This window comes from Cynocephalus volans, chromosome 4, assembly GCF_027409185.1.
Source record: "Cynocephalus volans isolate mCynVol1 chromosome 4, mCynVol1.pri, whole genome shotgun sequence".
Classification (NCBI taxonomy): domain Eukaryota; kingdom Metazoa; phylum Chordata; class Mammalia; order Dermoptera; family Cynocephalidae; genus Cynocephalus; species Cynocephalus volans.
Genome location: NC_084463.1, coordinates 10,559,031 through 10,578,429, shown reverse-complemented (window position 1 = coordinate 10,578,429; position 19,399 = coordinate 10,559,031). Strand labels below are relative to the sequence as shown.

General features: G+C 38.1%; 1 protein-coding gene across 8 annotated transcripts in view; it reads left to right on the top strand.

Annotated features, from left to right (window-relative positions):
* The window catches only part of USP28 (ubiquitin specific peptidase 28), a 55,985-nt gene that overhangs the window by 14,759 nt on the left and 21,827 nt on the right, over positions 1-19,399 (top strand). For 5 of the 8 annotated variants that reach the window (XM_063094462.1, XM_063094459.1, XM_063094460.1 and 2 more), the window contains exons 3-10: positions 168-300; positions 9,950-10,055; positions 11,158-11,317; positions 13,531-13,617; positions 14,360-14,497; positions 15,466-15,539; positions 16,503-16,582; positions 17,947-18,095. In XM_063094462.1, the coding sequence (XP_062950532.1) occupies positions 168-300; positions 9,950-10,055; positions 11,158-11,317; positions 13,531-13,617; positions 14,360-14,497; positions 15,466-15,539; positions 16,503-16,582; positions 17,947-18,095 (927 nt within the window). Of the gene's footprint in view, positions 1-167; positions 301-9,949; positions 10,056-11,157; positions 11,318-13,530; positions 13,618-14,359; positions 14,498-15,465; positions 15,540-16,502; positions 16,583-17,946; positions 18,096-19,399 lie in introns of those variants that run through there. The other 3 variants (XM_063094461.1, XM_063094457.1, XM_063094463.1) reach the window with 2 other exon arrangements.

The following is a 19,399-nucleotide window of genomic DNA, read 5'->3' as shown; positions in this document are numbered from 1 at the left end:
TTTTTCTTACTCTCTTTTTTCTACATTCTACCCCCGAATTATGCCTAAACTTACTCAGTATGTCACCAGAGCAGTAAGCAGTTATAACCAAAAAACTAACTTTCCATGTATTTTAGATTCTATGATGCTTTCCTTCTGAAATTCCTGTTGCCTTTTTCCCTGCTTAGGCCAGTAATGGTGACATCACCCAGGCAGTCAGCCTTCTCACTGATGCAAGAGTGAAGGAGCCCAGTCAAGACACCACTGCTACAGAACCATCTGAAGTAGAGGGGAGTGCTGCCAACAAAGAAGTGTTAGCAAGTGCGTATGTCTTGTCCTGGTTCTTCTCTGAACTAGCAGAAAATAAGGAGTGAGTGTATGTGAGTTCTGTATCAATCACATCAACCCTTTGGAAATAATTGTAATAATAGCTAATTATGGAGCCATTACTATGTAGCAGGCACAATTCCAAACACTTAAAAGGTTTCATTCATTCATTTATTCATTCATTATTTAGCACCCATTTAATCACCACCAACTATTGTGCCAAGCTCTCTTGAATCCCTGCTTTCATGTAGTGTATTTTATAGTGGGGGGAAATTAACAAATAAATGATATGGCATATTAGAGTGTGATAAGTACCATGGAGAAAAATAAAGGATAGAATGAAAGAAATGAAAAAAGGAGTGCCGGACTGGACTTCAAATAGGGTGGACCTTTTGAGAAGGTGCAAGGGAGGTGAGGGAGGGAGGAAGGAAGTCACGTGAGGCGCTAGGATGGGAATGCACCTGGGCTTGTTTAAGGAGCCACGAGAGGAGAGGCCGGACCGAGGCTTAGTGAGTGAGGCGCATCACGCAGAGCCCTCCTAAGTGCTGGCTTTTGTTCTGAGTTAGATGGGTAGCCATTGGAGAGTTTGGAGCAAAGGAATGATGTAAACTGGTTTCCATTTTCTAAAGATCATTCTGACTACTGTGTTGAGAACAGAGTGCGGGGTAGGGGGTAGTGAGGAGCATGGGACTCAGCAATGGAGGAGAGAAGTGCTTTAATTCTGGCTGTGTGGTGTTTTTAAGGGAAAGGCAATAGGATTTGCCTACAGAGGAGATGAGGGTTATGAGAGGAAGAGAGGAGTTAAAGGTGATGCCAGGTTTTTTCCCTAAGCCGATGACAGGTTGGAGTCGCACTTAACCGAGATGGGAATTATTGCATGTGGAGAAGATTTAGGATGGAAGATGAAGAGATCAGTTTTAGTTATATTAAGTTTGAAATGCAGGTTAGACATTCAGATGCAGGTGGCAGAAAGGCACTGGAGACCCCGGTTCACAGTTCAGGGTAGAGACCTGTTGTTTGCATCCCACGGATTTGTCACCCCTTTTCCCCTGGGTGACGGAGCTGCCAGAGATTACTCAAAGCCCATCTCTTCTGAGCAGTGAGAAGCCCCGAAAAGGGGTTAATCTCCCAGAACCCTCAAGAACAAGGCATTCCTTCCATTTGGGAAATTAACCGTGAATTGGGGTTCTCTTCCCGCATTTATTCTCCAGACCAGGAAGTTACTGGAAGAGAACATAGGTGGGGTTTTTTCTAAGTACAGTTTTAACAAGTTTAACAATAGAAGCTGGTAACATTCAATAAGACAGGCAAGGTGACCTTCCATAATGCAGTTTGCAACAAAAGCATGATTTTAGCAAACATTCTCTTCTTAAAGCAATTTCCCAGTATCTTTATATATCAATCAGTAGCCTGTCTGTCTTTGAGCCAGCAACCTTGCTGTGTTACAGTTTTTTATCTTACAACAGACACTATATAGCCTGGAGAAAATTTCCTGTCCTTTGCAAGGTCAATATTTGAAACTGTGAGGCTTTGGAAAACCAGGCCCTGGGAAGTACATTTGCTGTATGGATACTCCACAGAGACCCAGGCTGGAGACAAACTTGGAATTATAGCTTATAAAGGGTATGTAAAGCTGTGACACTGACATGCTCTCCAAGAGAGTGGATGCAGGAAAGAGGAAAAGGCTCAGCCACCAAGCACTGGATGATCCCAGCATTCAGAGGTCTGGGGAAGTGGAGCATATCTGGGAAAAAGCAGAAAGGTGATAATCTGGAAGCCAGGGAGGCCTCCAGGAGGAGGGACCCATCAGCTGGGTCAAACAGTGTTATTGGATGTTTGGGCTGTTTGAGTTTTGAGCTGTTCTGAATAGAGCTGCTGCAAATATTCTTGTATGTGTCTTTTGTGCACAGTGCGATTTTTCTTCAGTTGACATTTTTCTTTTTGAGACTCACCCATGTTGAAAGGTAGAACTGTAGTTCATTTTCACCAGTGTGTAGTAATTCCATGGTTTGAATATACCACAGTTGTGTGTATTTGTTGATTGACTTTTGTGTTGTTTTGAAGTTTTTGCTATTATAGGCAAGGCTGCTGTGAGCCGTTTGGATTCATGTTTCTTGTGCATGTATACAAGTTTCTTTAGTGTGCATACCTAGCTATATAGTTGGTGGGTATTAAAACGTTTTCATCAACTTTATAGGTAATGACAGTGTTTTCCAAGATGATTTTTTACTTATTTTTACTCCCATTAATAGGGTTTGAGAGTAACCATTGCTCTCAAACATGTTAGGATTGTTAAATTATTGACAGTCCTTTTGATGTGCAATGATATATTTCTTTTAATTAGAGTTTTTAAAATCAGTGATGAGATTGAGTATCTTTTCTTTTTTGGCCATCATGTTTCCTCCTATGTGGAACTTCTGTGTCATGATTCTTGATATTATCTTACTGATGTTGACTTTATTTTTGATATTATTCTTGATGTATATCTTACTGATACTGACCTTACATATCCTTACTGATATTAATCCATTTCTTTTGATTTGTATTTTATATATATCTTCTCCTTGTTGGTGACCTGTGTTTTTACACTCTGGTGATAAGCTAGAGCTAAATTTCATTTCATTTGCATTTGTCATTCTTTTTCTGTTGTTTGTGTTTTTTGTATAGAATTCCTTCTATACCCTGAGGTCATAAGGATATTCTCTTATATTTTCTTCTAAAATTGTAATGTTTTGCTTTTCACATTTGTACGAATATTGAGGGAAAAAACAGTTTATCTTATTTCCTGTCACTTAACTTTCAACACGGAAAATTTCTGTGGCCTCTCTGGTCACTAAGGAGTGTGAGATTTCTCCCTACCAGCAACCAGTCAGTCAGTTCCACAGTAGACACTAGCTGGGTGTCTTCTAATTCAATTCATTTCTGATACTGTCTACCTTGAGATGGTGTCAGATGCCACAAATTAAGGGCTCAATCCCACAAGACTACTTCCCACAACCTATGCCAGTCTCAAGCACTGACTATAAATGGGGGTTCCCACACCCCCCTCCTCGGGTTTCATTAACTTGCTAGAGTGGCTCACAGAACTCAGGGAAACATTTTACTTACAGTTACTGGTTTATTATAAAGAATACAGATGAGGAGATGCACAGGGCAGGGCATGTGGGAGGCGGTGCGGAGCTTCCATGCTTTCTCTGGGTGTGCTACCCTCCAGGAACCTCCACATATTCAGCTACCTGGAAGGTCATCCAAACTGTGTCCTTTTGGGCTTTTATGGAGGCTTCATTATGTGCTTATGTCTGATTAAATCTTTGGCCATTGGTAGTCAATTTAACCTTCAATCCCTGCCCCCTCCCCAGAGGTGTGGGGTGGGGCCAAAGTCCCAACCCTCTAATTATACCTTGGTCTCTCTGTGATCAGCTCCCATTCTGAATCTACCTAGGGGCTGCCTGCCGTCAGTCAACTCATTAGCATACAAAACGACATTAACACTGCAGATTACCAGATTTTAGGAGTTGTATGCCTCTTAAAATTCTTAAAAGGATTGGGGGAGGGAGAAGAGAGGGAGGTTTTGGTGATGGGGAGCAATAATCAGCCAAAATGTATATCGACAAAATAAAACTTTTAAAAAAAAAAAAAAAATTCTTAAAAGGCGGTAGACCAAATATATATGTCACACCATTTAAATCTTTTATTTATCTGAAATGGATTTTTTTTTTTTTTGGTATGGCATAAGATAGGCATACAGTTAGATTTTTCCTCCATATGTACTTACCCACTGATCTGCAGTATTAGATTTGTGATATCTCAAAATTTCATGTTTTCCATTAAATTTCATTGAGTATCTGTTTTCAGTTTTGGGTATACACCTAGAAGTAGAATTGCTGAGTCATGTAATAATTATATGTTTAACTCTTTGGGTAATATTTCTAAAAGAGGATACTTTATTTTTCATTACTGCAGCCTTATCACACTTTAAATCTCATCAGATTCCAGTGTAGATATTTACCTGAATGTCTCATTAACAATGTTTGGAGTTGGTTTGCGAGAATAAGGAGCCAAATAAATTAGAACATAAAATATGTTTGAAGTGTCTGTTAAGACTTTCTTTCTCTGTAAGTCTCTCCCCCTTTTTTTCTTGCAAATCTCTCTGAAGAAATCAAGTCCTTTGTTTTGTCAGATTTCACACATTCTGAAATTTGTTTATTGCATTCCTGTGGTGTCTTTATCAGCACCACACTCTCCCGAGTGAGCCACGGGCCGGCCCCCTGTGGTGTCTTTAAATGGATTTTTTTGTCCCATCTTTCTTATGAACTTAGATGCTTATTGGGCATGACTGTGTCATAGGTAGTGTTGTGTGTATATTTCCTATTTTGTCATATCAAGAAGCAAATAATGTCGGATTGTCCACTTTTTGTGTTGTGAAAATTATTAGTGTGTTCAGGTATTGTCAGCTTGATTTCTTATTATGGAGTTTCCCACTTAGTGTTTTCAGCAGCCATTAATGATTGTTGCCTAGATTTTTTGTTTCATTGGAGAGTTCAAAATGGTAATATTATCATAATAATGATTATTGGATAATATATTAATTGGAATTGTTTTTTTATTATAGTAAGAAATTAACAAAATATAAGTGTATCTTAAATATTTGATATTTTTATATCATATCCATTTTTTTATTCAGGGTGGTATGGCCATAGACTGTTTTATCCATTTTTAAATGTAGAGTTCCGTAGTGTTAAGTATATTCATGTTGTTGTGAAACAGATCTCCAGAATTTTATCATCTTGCTAATCTGAAACTCCATACCCATTAAACAAACCCCTTTACACTTAAACCCTTTCTGCTTTCCACCCAGCCCCTGTTAACCACCATTCAATTTTCTGTTTCTATGAATTTGACTATGTTAGATACTTCATATAATGGGAATCATTAAGCAAAAGTGTACTTCAGAAAGTTCGTGGAAAAATAGAATTAAAAGCTAATAGGAATCTTTCCATGAACTTTTTTTTTGAGGCTGGATCCAAACCTGTGACCTTGGTGTTAATAAGGCTGCACTCTGACCAACTCAGCTAACTGGCCAGCCCCATGAACTTTTTATAGTACCCTTGTATTTGTCTTTTTCTGACTGGCTTATTTCATTTAGCATAATATCTTAAAGTTTTATCCATGTCGTAACATGTGACAAGATTCCCTTTCTTCTTTTTTTTATTTTACAAGATTTTTTTTGGTAAAATACACATAAAACAATTTGCCATCTGAATTATTTTTTAGTTCACCATTCAGTGGTATTAAATACATTCATATTACTTTACAACCATTACCACCAGCCATTTCCAGAACTTCTTCATCGTGGAAAACTGAGGCTCTGGATGCATTAAATAATAACCTCCATTCTTTCCTCCCGGCTGGCAACCAGAAGTCTACTTTGTATCTCTGTGAATTTCTAGGAACATCATATAAGTTGAAATATGCTGTTTGTGCTTTTGTGACTGGCTAATTTCACTTTGCATAATGTCTTGAGAGTTCATCCATGTCTCATAACTTTCTTCCTTTTTAAAGCAAAATAATCCATTGTATGTATATATCAGAGTTTGTTCATCCATGTATCCATCAATGGACATTTGGGTTGCTTTCACCTCTCGGCTGCTGTGAATAGTACTGCTATGAACATGGATGTGCAAATATCTCTTCTAGACCCTTCTTTCGGATATATATCCATAAGTTGGATTGCTGGATCATATGGCAGTTCTATTTTTAATTTTTTAAGGAACCTCCATACTGTTTTCTATAGCAGTTGCACCATTTTAAAATCCTACCAGCAATGAACGAGAGTTCCAGTTTCTTTACATCTTTGCCAAGTTGTTATTTTTTTGATTTTTGTTTTGGTAGCCATCTCTGTGGGTGTGAAGAGATATCTCATTGTGGTTTTGATTTGCATTTCTCTAACATCAGAAGATGTTGAGCATCTTTTCATACGCTTTTTAGCAATTTGTACATCATCTTTGGGAAAATATCTATTCAAAACTTTTGCCCATTCTTAATCAGGTTATTTGATTTTTTTGTTGTTATTGTTGAGTTGAAGGAGTTCTTTATATATTCTGATTATTAAGCACTTATCAGATATATGGTTTGTAAATATTTTCTCCCTGTTCATAGGTTGCGCTTTCACTCTGTTGATTGTATCTTTTCATGCACAAACATTTTTAAGCCTGATTTATTCCTATTTGTCATTTTCTGCTTTTGGTGTCAAGAAGTGATACCCTGTGGAGAGCTGCCATAAAAAGAAGGAAAAGAAATGATGTCTAAGAAATCATTGCCAAGTCCAATGTCATGAAGCTTTCTATGCTTAACTTTTTGAAGAACTGCCAGACTCAGTCCTTCAGACTACCAAAGAAATCAGCAGTGCCATTTTACATTTCCCTCAGCAATGCGCAGAGGTTCCAGTTTCTCCACATCCTCACCAATGCCTGTTTTCGGGTTTTGTTTTTTGTTTTTGATAATAGTCATCCTAGTGGGTGTGAAGTATATCATTGTGGGTTTGATTTGCACCTCCTTAATGGCTAATGATGCTGAACATCATTTGGTGTGTTAATTGGTCATTTGTAGATCTTTTCTGGAGAAATGTCTGTTCAGATTCTTTGCCCATTTTTTACATTGGGATATTTGTCAGTTTATTCAGTGGCAAAAGTTCTTTATATGTTCTCTGATAGACCCCTTATCTGGTACATGTTTTATGAAAATTTTCTCCCATTCTGTGCTTTGTCTTTTTACTATCTTGGTGGTGTCTGCCTTAGATTGAGTGTCCCCCCCAAAACTTGACCCCCACTGTGAGAGTGTTAAGAGGGTATTATGGTAATTGAAAGGTGGGGCCTTGAAGAGATGAGTAGATTGTAGGACCATGCCATAATGAATCAATTGGTAATGGTGGTCAGGGATGTGGTTCTGAGGGCTTTAAAAGGGGAGCATGAAGAGTCTGTTTCTCTCTCTGCTCTGCCATTTTCTACCACGTGAGACCTCTGCATTGCTGTAAAGCCACCACCAAAGAAGGCCCTCACCATAAGTGTTCTCTAGACTTTGGACTTTCCAGGCTCTGAAACTGTAAGTAATAAATTTTGTTTTCTTACAAATTACCCAGTTCTGTGTATTTTGTTATAAGCACCAGAAACGGACTAATACAGTATCTTTTGAAATCCAAAGGATTTTTACTTTTACTTTTTAAAAATTTATTTATTTATTAACATTATTATTTTTTTTTCCATTCTAAGATGTTGTGGAACAGTTGGGGGGCAGGGGAAGTCAGGCAGGGGGAGGGAAATAGAGTAGGAGGAGAAGGAAGGAAGGGGGGGTGTAGTCGAGGCCTGTGGCACTCCTCTCACTCTGTCAGAAGAGACCAGTTCCAGCTTGGGCTTGCTCGTTGCTGGGCTGGATGCAGATGCCAGCGGGTTGTGGTTGAAGCCCTCGGCGCCCCCCCAACCCCCACTGCCCTGGCTTCGGAGCCCAGGGCGTTTCTGGTGGCGGCTCAGTGGTCATTGCTGGGTGAAAGATTTTTTATTTTGATGATGCCAAATTTGTTTATTTTTGTGCTTTGAGTGTCATATCTAAGATGCCATTGCTTTATCCAAGATTATGAAGATTATTCCTTTGTGTTCTTCCAGGAGTTTTATAGTTTTAACTTTTACCTTGAGGGCTTGATCCATTTTGAGTTCATTTTTGTATATATTAGGTATGGGTTCAACTTGATTCTTTTGCATGTGGATATCCAATTGTCCCAGTACCATTTGTTGAAAAGATATTCTTTCCCTATTGAGTTGTCTTGGTACCTGTGTTGAAAATCTATTGACGGTAAATGTGAGGATTTATTTCTGTCAGCACCACATGCTCCCAAGTGAGCCACGGGTGGAACTGAGGATTTATTTCTGGACTCTAAATTCTGTTCTATCCATCTGTATGTCTGTTCTTATGCCAGTGGCACACTGTCTTGATTACTGCAGTTTTGTAGTATCAGTGTTTTTTCTTTTTAATTAAATGTTTTTTGTTGCTTCTGTGTAGAAATTCATTTAACTTTTTTGTATTGATCTTTTATCTAACCACTTATTATGAATTATAACTATTTTCTGTAGATTATTTTGGGTTTCCCTCATAGGTCATTATTATCTGTGAATTATGACAGCCTTTCTTCTTATTTTCCATTCTTTATATTTTCTAGGTTCTTATCGCACTGGCCAGAACTTCCAGAACCATGGTGAATAAAAGCAGTTGATAGTAGACATGTTTGTCATTCTTGGTTTTAAAGGAAATGTATTTAACATTTCATCGTTAAGTACAAAGTTTGCTGTTGGTCTTCTCATGGATACTTTCTCTCAGCCTAAGAATATTCTTTTCCTAATTGGTTTAGAGTTTTTATTTTGATGGAAGTTTGAATGTTATCAAATACTTTTTCTTTATCTATTAGATGATCATTTTTTTCCTCCAGCTGTTAAGATAGTGAATTTTACTGGTCAGTTTTCTAATGTTAATTCAATATTTATTCCTATATTGAATTCAACCTGCTCTTAATATATGTGACATTTTGGTACCTTAGTGGGTTCTACTTGCTAATATTTTGTTTAGGTATTTTGCATCTGTGATCATGTGTGAGTTTGTCATTTTTCCTTTCTCTTACTATTCTTGACTGGGTTAGGATATATTAGGTGTTATGCTGACATCATAAAATGAGGAGTATGTCCTGTATTTGCTAGAATGGTTGTGTGAGATTGAAAATATCTGTTCCTCGAATGTTTAATATTAGCCAATGTTTCTCTATGATAAATACTATAGAGACTATTTTTTTCTGTTTGATTAATTAATTTATTATTATTGGGGTGTTTTTACATTCTAAGATGATGTGGGGCAGTTGTGGGGGAGGAGAAAAGGCGAAAGGGGAAGGATAAGGGTGGGAGGAGGGGGGAGGAGGGAGGGTGGGGCGTGTTTGAGGCTTGTGGCTCCCCTCTCATTCTGGCAGGGGAACCCAGGGAGCTTCTGGTGGCAGCGGCTTGGTGGTTGTCACTGGGCTGGATGTGGATGTCGGGGGTGGGGGTGTGTGGCTGATGACCTTGGCACACTTCCACCTTAGCTTGAGAGCCTGGGGTGCTTCCAGCAGCATCTTGATGGTCATCTCTGGGCTGGATGCTGACATTGGAGGGGCGTGGCTGAGGCCTTTGACCCACCACCACCCTGGCTTGGGAGCCCTGGGCACTTCCAGCAGTGGCCTGGTGGTCATCACTGGGTTGGATGTGGGGCATGGCTGAGGCCCTTGGACGGGCTCAGGAGCCAGAGCGCTTCGTAGAGACTATTCAACCTACAGGTATGGGGTGTACTTTTGACTTTGTGGAATGAGACTGTAGAAAAGAGTATTTGATTCATTGCATTTTAATAGCTTGTTATTTCTGTGCTGTTGGCTAGTCTAAGGTTACAATGTAGCTCTAAGTTATTCATTTGACTTTGGCTTATAGTAATAAAATTGTTACACAGATGAGCCATTGTAGTGAGAACCAGGGAGTGTATCTGGTTTTGTGAATATTTTTACCTCTTTTCTCATACTACAGACAGAAGGGCAGTGTTTTCTGTACATAGACTAATAAAATTTCTATTTATCTTATAGAAGTGATAGACCTTACTCATGATAACAGAGATGATCTTCAGGCTGCCATTGCTTTGAGTCTCCTGGAGTCCCCCAAAATTCAAGCTGATGGAAGAGAGCTTAACAGGTTTTTGATTTAATTTATAATCTTTGCCCCTCACATTTGTATGTAGGTCAAAGGCAATAGCTCTGTGAATGCCACTCAGGAATAATTCTGGCAAGCTCCTTTTTTTTTTTTTTTTTTTTTAAACTGGCAAGCTCCTTTGATGGCACCTGAATTAAATTTCTTTTAGGAGAAACTTTGAATTCACATTAGCTTATTTCCCGTCGGATTCACTTCTGGAAACGCCAAATATGAAATGGCTCTTACTGCAGCCTGTGCTCTTTGACTGGAAGTCTGCAAGGTTTTGTAGTTAACAGTTGCTAGAGAAAAAAACAGCCTCGTTCAAGAATCTGATAAATACGTATTTGCTTTATAAACTTTATAGATTCTATTAGTTATTTTCAAATGCAAATTATCACTCACCTACACTGTCTGAGAAGTGACCAGGGGATATATTTTTTGAATTGGTACTAATTTGGCGATTGGCACTGTTCAAAAACATGCAGTTCCAATAATAATAATAATAATAATAATAATAATAATAATAATAATAATAGTAATATCGTGGCCTAACAGTTTCTGGGTATGTTTATTCCCTCACACTGCTGAGTTTTTCTTTCAAGGAAATAGGACTGGGTTTTATGTGCTGGGTAGTTTAGAGGTTCTTATTTTTAGCACAGTGTCTTCCTTTCCCCTTTCAATGGTGAGGCCTTAGATAGGGCGCTATTGTTAAAATCTAAAACTTTTAATATGGTAACCATAAATAGTCGTGAGTCTCAACTCAGATCTATGATGGACCTTATTAATCATAATTTCTGTTATGGAAGGATTACGATTTCTGTATTTAAATCTTGCTTTTCACTTACATTATAATCTTACAGTTACTATACAAGAGGACTTCAAAAAGTTCATGGAAAGATCTGTATTATCTTTTAATTCTACTTTTCCATGAGCTTTTTGAAGTGTCCTCATATAGTCAGTGACTATATTTTTCGGTAGTAAATGACCCCAAAATAGTTTTTCTGGCATTTTGAATTATCTATGAAAGTTTACCGAAATCTTTCATGTAGTATGTTGTTCTGTAACTATTTCCTTTTTTGATGTGTGGTATATTGGCATAATACAGGATGCACGAGGCAAACTCTGCAGAAACTAAACGCTCAAAGAGAAAACGTTGTGAAGTCTGGGGAGAAAACCCCAATCCCAATGACTGGAGGAGAGTTGATGGTTGGCCAGTTGGGCTGAAAAATGTTGGCAATACATGTTGGTTTAGTGCTGTTATTCAGGTATGGTATCTTTAAGAGACAACTGTGTCTTCTGGAAATAATTTTGTAATTTATTAAACTGAAATATGAGAAACATAGCTTTCAAAAAATGAAAACAGTTTCATAAAACTGGGGAATTTTTCTCATTGTGTTATTGTGTTTTGGTTGCTTTTTTGTGATTTGAATTTAGGTGCTCTAATGTCTAAATTGGGTAATACTAAAAACACAACCTTCTGTGGTTGTAAATATATTGAGTGGGTGTTTCAGCATTTGGTGGATACCATACTACAGCAGAGTGAGAGTGGATAAGGAGAAATCAGTTGCTGGGAGGCTTTCGTCTATATCCAGGCAGGAGACGATGGCAGCCTGGAGTAGAGAAGTGGCGGAAATCATGGAAGGAGAGAGGTAAAAGCATTCCTGAGGTCCTGAGGGGATCAAGTGTGCAGGATTTGGTGAGCTATTAGACATAGGATATATGCACGGGAGGGTCAAGAAAGACTCCAGGGTTCCTAGCTCGAGTAACCAGGTGTATTATAGTGCCATTTGATACTGGAGGAGGAATCACTTGGCTGTGTGGTGAGAGTGGATTTCAGTTCAGTTTTAGACATGCTGAATTTGAGGTACCTGTGTAAGACACCCACAGGGAGAGATACCATGTAGGCAGCTAACTATACAAATCTTAGTTTAGAGAAAAGATCTGGGCTGCAGATACAGTTTTGGAAATAAGTACCATATAGATGGTAATAAAGCCAAGGGAGTGGGTAAATTCATCCACAGTGATGACTCTAGAAGTATCTCCCAGGCACCTTCAACTGAACATGGCCATGATGTAACACTTGATCCCAGCCCCTGCAGTCTTCTCCATTGTGGCAGGTGGCAGCTACCCAGCTGCTCAAGCCAAAAAATAGAATCTTCCCTTTCCACACAAACAGTACATTCAGCTTACTATGTGTCTGGTACTGTTTTAGGTGCTGGAGAAACATAGTGAAGAAAGCAAGGCCCCTGTTCTCATGGAGTTTACGTTGGAAAGAGTGGGATAGACAGTAAACGAAACCTGTATCAGGTGGTAATAAGTGTCAGAATGGGGTTGAGTGAGGCTAGAGGGGCTCAGCTAGAGGGAAGGGGTGCTATCTACTTAAGGTGACCCAGGATGGCCTTTCTGGTAAGGTGGGTACTTGAGCAGAGGCCTGAATGTGGCAGCACGGCCTGGTCCGGTTGCGCACGTACCCTGTTGGCTGAATCCCACAGGGCTGTGATAGATGGAGGGCAGCTAGAGAGGTGGCACGTAGGCTCCAGTCAGATGCTGTCATTTTGATTCTTTGTTTGACATTAAGGAGTATACCTGGGGTTTTCAGAATATTAAGGAACTATTTTATCTAGTTCTGATTCCAAAGTGTTGCCTATTGTCTACCCAGGATGCTGCTTCAGGAGTTCCACTCTGAAGGCTTGAGGGGCTTTTCATTTGAGTAGTATGTTGGGATAAGGCGTTATGTTCATACAAGGGAATTAAAAAAAAAAAAAATACAAAAGGCATTCATAGTATAAAAGTATGTGATTTACAAATAATAAGAATCCCTCTCTCCAGTTCTGCCAGCCAGAGATATCTCCTGTTAAACTTTTAAAAAATATAATATTCATGACATAGAGTGGAGAATGGTGAACATTGCTGTACTTACCACCCAGCTTAAGGAGTCAGTGTCACAAATCCCTGTGCTATTGAGTTCCTGTTGTCACATCTTTTCTCCCCCACAGACGTAACCCACAGATATATGTATCCTCAAACAAGATAGCATTGTTTTATCTGTTATTAATTTTAATAAACAGTATAATACTCTGTTTTTCTGCACCTTTTTTCATACAGAAGACATTTCTAAGATTTATCCATGTTGATACACATAGCATTTGTTTATTTTCACTGCTGTAGTCCATTTTATGAAAACATGTTTTTCTATATTATTTTAATGACTACATGATAGTATATTGTATAAATGTAGTATGGTTTAATCTATTCCTTTTGTTAGGTTGTTTCTATTTTTTACTAAAAGGGTTGACATTCTTTCAGCCTAATTTTTTGTGTGTAACCATTATTTCCTTTGAAGTAATGGAAGTAGAATTGTTAGGTTGACAGTTATACATACTTTTAAATATGAAAGAAAATATTTAAAGTGAAGGTATTTAAATATTTAAAGTGCGTATTTTGGAAGAAAGGCTATGAATCAGTTTCTTTCTTTCAGTCTCTCTTTCAGTTGCCTGAATTTCGAAGACTTGTTCTCAGCTATAGTCTGCCACAAAATATACTTGAAAATTGTCGAAGTCACACGGTAGGTTGGTGTTGAAAAATTTTTTCACTGTTGTTTAGTCCCCGTCATCCCAAAACCTTCTAAAGTTTTGACTAAAGCTGATAACTGTAATTCTCTTTGGCTTGTGCTAATATTTGTTTTCATTTCTAAGTGGCTCTTTTTCCATCCTTGTGACAAAGAAATGAGGGTTTGCAAAAATGTAAAATTAAGTAGGGATAAAGTGAGAAAAACTTTTCCAAGAAGGTATGGTGAGCCGCATTGCTGGCCTTAGCATTTCTGCCTGTGGTGGGGAGACTCAGCATACCTGTTCTGTTTGTGCTGTCCTTCACTTTTCCTGTAACTGCTCAGGCCAAGTGATGCGGAGTAGATGACCCCATGCCAGAGGCCTGGACCTTCTTAGAATAGATTTTAGTCTGTTCTTGCCAAAGAATGTAGCCTCCTCCCAGCGATCTAATGCTTCCCAGGGTTTCACCTTGGTGTAATACATCTTTCTCACAGTAGGGAGGGCAACAGCTTCAGAAAATGGACATTTCTCTTTTTCCAACAATATTATCTCTCTGGTTTCTAAATAGCTATTCTTCAGTTTAGAGTAATCCCCTACTCGGCCTTTATCAGAGGCCCTGTAACATAGTTTGAGACCTGACTCTGACCTAAGTCTAGGTAAATATAAATTAGGGAGTGATTATTGACAGCTTTTCTCTTTATGTGTTTTAATTTTTCAAATAAGATGGTGTAAGAGTACACATTGCTGTGATTTTTACAGGAAAAGAGAAATATCATGTTTATGCAAGAGCTTCAGTATTTGTTTGCTCTGATGATGGGATCAAATCGAAAGTTTGTAGACCCTTCAGCAGCCCTGGATCTGTTAAAGGGAGCATTCCGATCAGCAGAGGAGCAGCAGGTACGAAGGAAGCCTGTTCTTCTTGTCTTCCCTCAAACTCTGTAGAGTATGAAGTCACACTTTGTTAATGTCACGGTGATATTGCTTTATTTCAACTGCGTAACAGGCTGTGAACATGACTAAGCAGGACTGTTGGTGCCTGCTTTTGCCCTTTTTGTCTTGCTTACAGAACAGGTGGTGAGAAAGAGAGCGAGCATGTGTAGCAGAGAAAGTGAGTGTGAGTGTGTTGCACAAGGGGCTGGCAGTTCTAACGGGAAGAAGAAATAGTAGTAGAAAGAATGGTAGAATTATACAGGGGCTGTTGAAGTAGAAAGGAGATTGGAAAATATCTCAATGAGCCGTAGCAAAGGTTCAGGGAGAAAACTGCACCTTTGTCTTGGGATGTCCCAGCTAGAAATTCTATTTTTAAAACTATCAATATGAATTCATCAGCTTTTCTGAGCAATCTTCTCTTCTAGACATTAATAATTTCCTTCTGTCTCCTCTCAAAAAACAAAGCTGTCACTGTTAGATCAGCTTCTTCCTCATATAAATTTTTAATTTTTTTCTCTTTTATCTAAAGGTCCTATAGTTCTGCAAAATTCTCTAAACATTTTATAAAGGTTTTCTTTCTTCATTCAGATTTCACATTGCTCTAGAGGACTATGGTCTGTTCTTTGAGCCTCTTTTTTCAAAGGCCTAATTGGAAGAGTTTGTTTTTTTCTGTATCACAAATAGATGTGGCTAGAAGTGGTAGAGTTCCAATTTCCTTCTAGCCACAACTTATTCAGAGGTTGCCTAATGCACCTTCTATTTTACCTGTAGTAGCTGGATTTCAGTGTTCTTATATTTGCATGATATTTGGCCCTATAAAGGAAATGTTTTCATAGTAATAGAATCTTAATTCATTGGTGGGATGAGGGCAGATTTTCATTTCTCTCAGTATAGTGGTGTGTCTAACTTTTATGCAATTTGTGCCTCTCTTGTAGCAAGATGTGAGTGAATTCACACACAAGCTCCTGGATTGGCTAGAGGACGCATTCCAGCTAGCTGTTAATGTTGAGTGAGTGTTGAGGGTTTGTTTGAACATCCTTCCAACTCACAGTGGGCCAGTGAGAATTATGATATGGGGGCAGTCACTCTTCTCAAGTCACTCTTCTCAGTCTCTCTTCTCAATTGCTGGTTTTTACCAAACATCATGGGGTCCCCACTGAGATATTCTTCATTGTGTATCCCATTGCTTTTGGTTTTTTTCCCCTCTAAGGATACATATGATCATCTTCACCTGCAGCTTTTTTATGGAAAGGGCCATAACTGTAAACTTTGTTGAAGTAATAGCCTATGCTGTAAAATGTACTTAAAGACCACTTTTGAAATCTACTCAGAATGTGTAGAGTATAAGTTTTAGTCATTTCAGTCACTGACAGAAGTGAAATTCAGGGCAAAAATACATGGATCTCTTGCCTAATATACATGCTGATAAATTTATTTTCTAAATAGTTTTAACTCTGGGTAGAAGAATTGTATATCATAAAATGGCTTTGCAAATAGCAACTTATATAGCTAATAATTTAAGATAGGCTTGTAGAAAAAAACTATTTTCATTTCGTTTCTGTTGTACCACTGAGAAAACTTTTTTGTATTTATTTGTAAAACTGCACAAGAGAGTTCATTCTTACCTCCATACTACTTTTATACCTTATATACATCTATCATTGGATATAGATTTATATGCTGAATTCATACAAATACATGTATTTGTCTGCATATGTGACTCCCTGTTAGACTTTAAACTCCTTACAACCAGGGATTATTATATCTTATTGTCTTTGCGTCACCAGAATTTAGCACAATGCCAGGCATATCCTTGTTCAATAAATGTTTGAACTGAACCAAGCCATTACTTACTTGAAACCATACCTGGCTCTTTGATGAAAATGCACTATTTTTTCTTTTGCGTAATGCTTGAGTTTTGCATAGCACATATTTGATCCAAATGATACAGAATTGTCTCCTTCTTAAAAAGCAGCAATCCCAGGAACAAATCTGAAAATCCAATGGTACAGCTATTCTACGGTACTTTCCTGACTGAAGGGGTTCGTGAAGGTAAATTAATTCTCTGCTCTGAATGTTAATTCTAGACCTGTGACTTTATCTTTATTGCTGTATCCTTTGGCGAAGCAGTATAATGAATAGGCTTGAGAGTTGGACAAACCCAGGTCTGAGTAATGGTTCTGCCTCTTAGTATCTATGTAATTGAGGACAAACTACATGAGCACCTACATCCTTCCTTAGTCTTTTTGTCTGTAAGATAGGCACAGTATTTTTTTTTTTTTTTTTTAAGATGACCGATAAAGGGGATCTTAACCCTTGACTTGGTGTTGTCAGCACCACACTCTCCCAAGTGAGCCACGGGCCAGCCCTTAGGCACAGTATTTATCTCAGAGTTGTTTGTTATATTGAATTGTATAATATTTGCACAGTCAAAATCTAGCATTAATGTCAGACCCATAATGATGTTTCTACGTTTTTTTCTGTATTTTTTATTTCCATATATTATCTAATCTCAAATGGTTTTATTTATTGAGTTAGACTGCCAAAAATGTTTGTCTACTCTAGAGGCGTGCCTAAGCTGCATGCTAGACATATAATTTTTTTTTTAACTATGGAGAATTTTGAACACATACAATTAGAACAGTATAAAAATCCCCATGAATCCAGCAACCGTTAGCTCACAGCCAGTCATTCCCTATCTAACCCCTGTCTACTCTTACCCTTCTGATATTCTTTTTCAAACATAACCCAGTACCACTACCATTCCAAAAATAGCATTTTTGAATATAAAATATCTAGTTAGTTTTCAAATTTCCAATTTGTTTACATAATTTAAAAAAATAAAATTAATTTTACAATTTTAATCAAAACCCAAAAATGACTTATTATGATTGGTTGGTATCTCTTTTAAGTCTCTTTTCAATATATGTAGGTTCCCCCTCCATTCTTTTTACCCTGAGATGTATTTTGCATATTTCCCACAGTCTGAAATTTTGCTGCTTTTATTCCCATGATACATATTTAACATTTTAACATATTCCTCTCTAATTTTCTTGTAAGTTGGTAGTTGGATCTAGAGATTTGACAAGATTTGGATAAGGCTTTTTTGGCAAGACTAACCCACAGGTGGTGGGAAAGTCTTTGATCAGGAGGCACATAATGTGGTCATCTTTCTTTTTGCAATATTAGCAGTTGTTAGTGGTCGCTGCCTGGATCCACTGGCCCCTTAGAGGTTGCCATACAGGCTTAAGTGCATTTCTAACCAGTTCTCAGGAAGTTGCTGAATTTAAGAAGATTTTGTCTCTGTGGAGCTAGAAAATAGGCTCTAAATAGTTGTAGCAATGTCTTTAAAATCCACCCTCTCTCTTTTATAGTTGTACCAACATCTTTAAAAATCAACCCCTCTCTTTGTCTAGGAAAGCCCTTTTGTAACAACGAGACCTTTGGCCAGTATCCCCTTCAGGTAAACGGTTATCGCAACTTAGACGAATGTTTGGAGGGGGCCATGGTGGAGGGTGACATTGAGCTTCTGCCTTCCGATCACTCAGTGAAGTATGGACAAGAGGTAAGTTGGATATTTTTATTTGCTGTGTCAATGACAAAGCCAGTGAAGCAGGACTGAGCTTTTAGGCAAACTAGTTTCCCATCATGTACTAAGTAACTTACACTTAACAATTTGAATTTGTTTTAAGTCTCTTATCATTGGTATGAGTCAGTGAGTCTTAGTGCTTTGATAAATAAATACTTTACTAAAACTATGCATTTGAGTTAATCATGTAAAGGATGTATGCTGCTTCTGATATTTTAAGTATGATCAAGTTTCTCTCTTTCTGTTGAAGCCTACCTGTACCTGAGTAGGGAGAACCCACTGCCTCCATATTTTCGGAGGGTAAAAGTTCAGTGATTAACTCCTATGGTATGCCATTTAGAATATTTTCCCTATTACAGTATTTACTGTTCTCAATTGTAAATTCTGCCTTTGCTTTTACATCTTTTTAAATTGAATTTTCACTTATTTATTTGTGTATTTATTTTTGTGGGTTGGAAAGAAAGGGGGAAAGTTAAAGGGAGAGCAAGGGTGATTAATGTCTCAAAATTCCAGTTAGCTTAAGAGTTAGCAGCATTTGTAGCATGACTATCACCACGGCACAGTTGGATTGTTCTCCTTTCGTCATATATCTTGAGGCAGTATTGTGGCTTATATAAGAGTCCAATTCAGTAATTACTACAGGAGAAAGAAAAACTTTCTTGACGTAAAATAGGGAGCCCAGCATGAAACTTGTGAAAGTTCATTAGCTATAGAGCAGTACTGGAACTCAGAGCTACTGCCTCCCTGGCTTTTCAAGGAAAGACTAATTCCTAATGGGAGAATTCTCTCACACAAGAGGGAAAGTTCACTAGCTCCTTAGACCTCTGGAGACCTGGATTCAAGGATGGGAACTTTTTATAAAAACAAAAACAAACAGAAAATCATTATGCTTGTTTAGATTTAGCCCTGAGGTAGTCAAACAGGCTGTCTGGATTCACCTTGTTGTGCCGACAGGGTATCTGAAGGGCACGCTGTTTGCACCTTTAGCAGAGGGAGCATTTAAAGCTGTTCCTAAGAACCTCTGGCATACAGGTGAATTGAACCAAAATGCCTTTCCTGGTTTGGTGTTTGCTCACCTATGATCAGCAACAGTTGAAATCTTTTTGTAAGTTAGTGCTTTCCTTTCTTGAACTGAAGGTAACATTGTAGGTTGATTCGATTGACTTCCTTATGAGACATCTGTATGTTCTTGGAATTTAGAGATTTTCCTCACAAACTTGAGATATTGTAAAATCATGCGGCTATAAAAGGATTTTAAATTATGGTTAAAAGACTGTAAA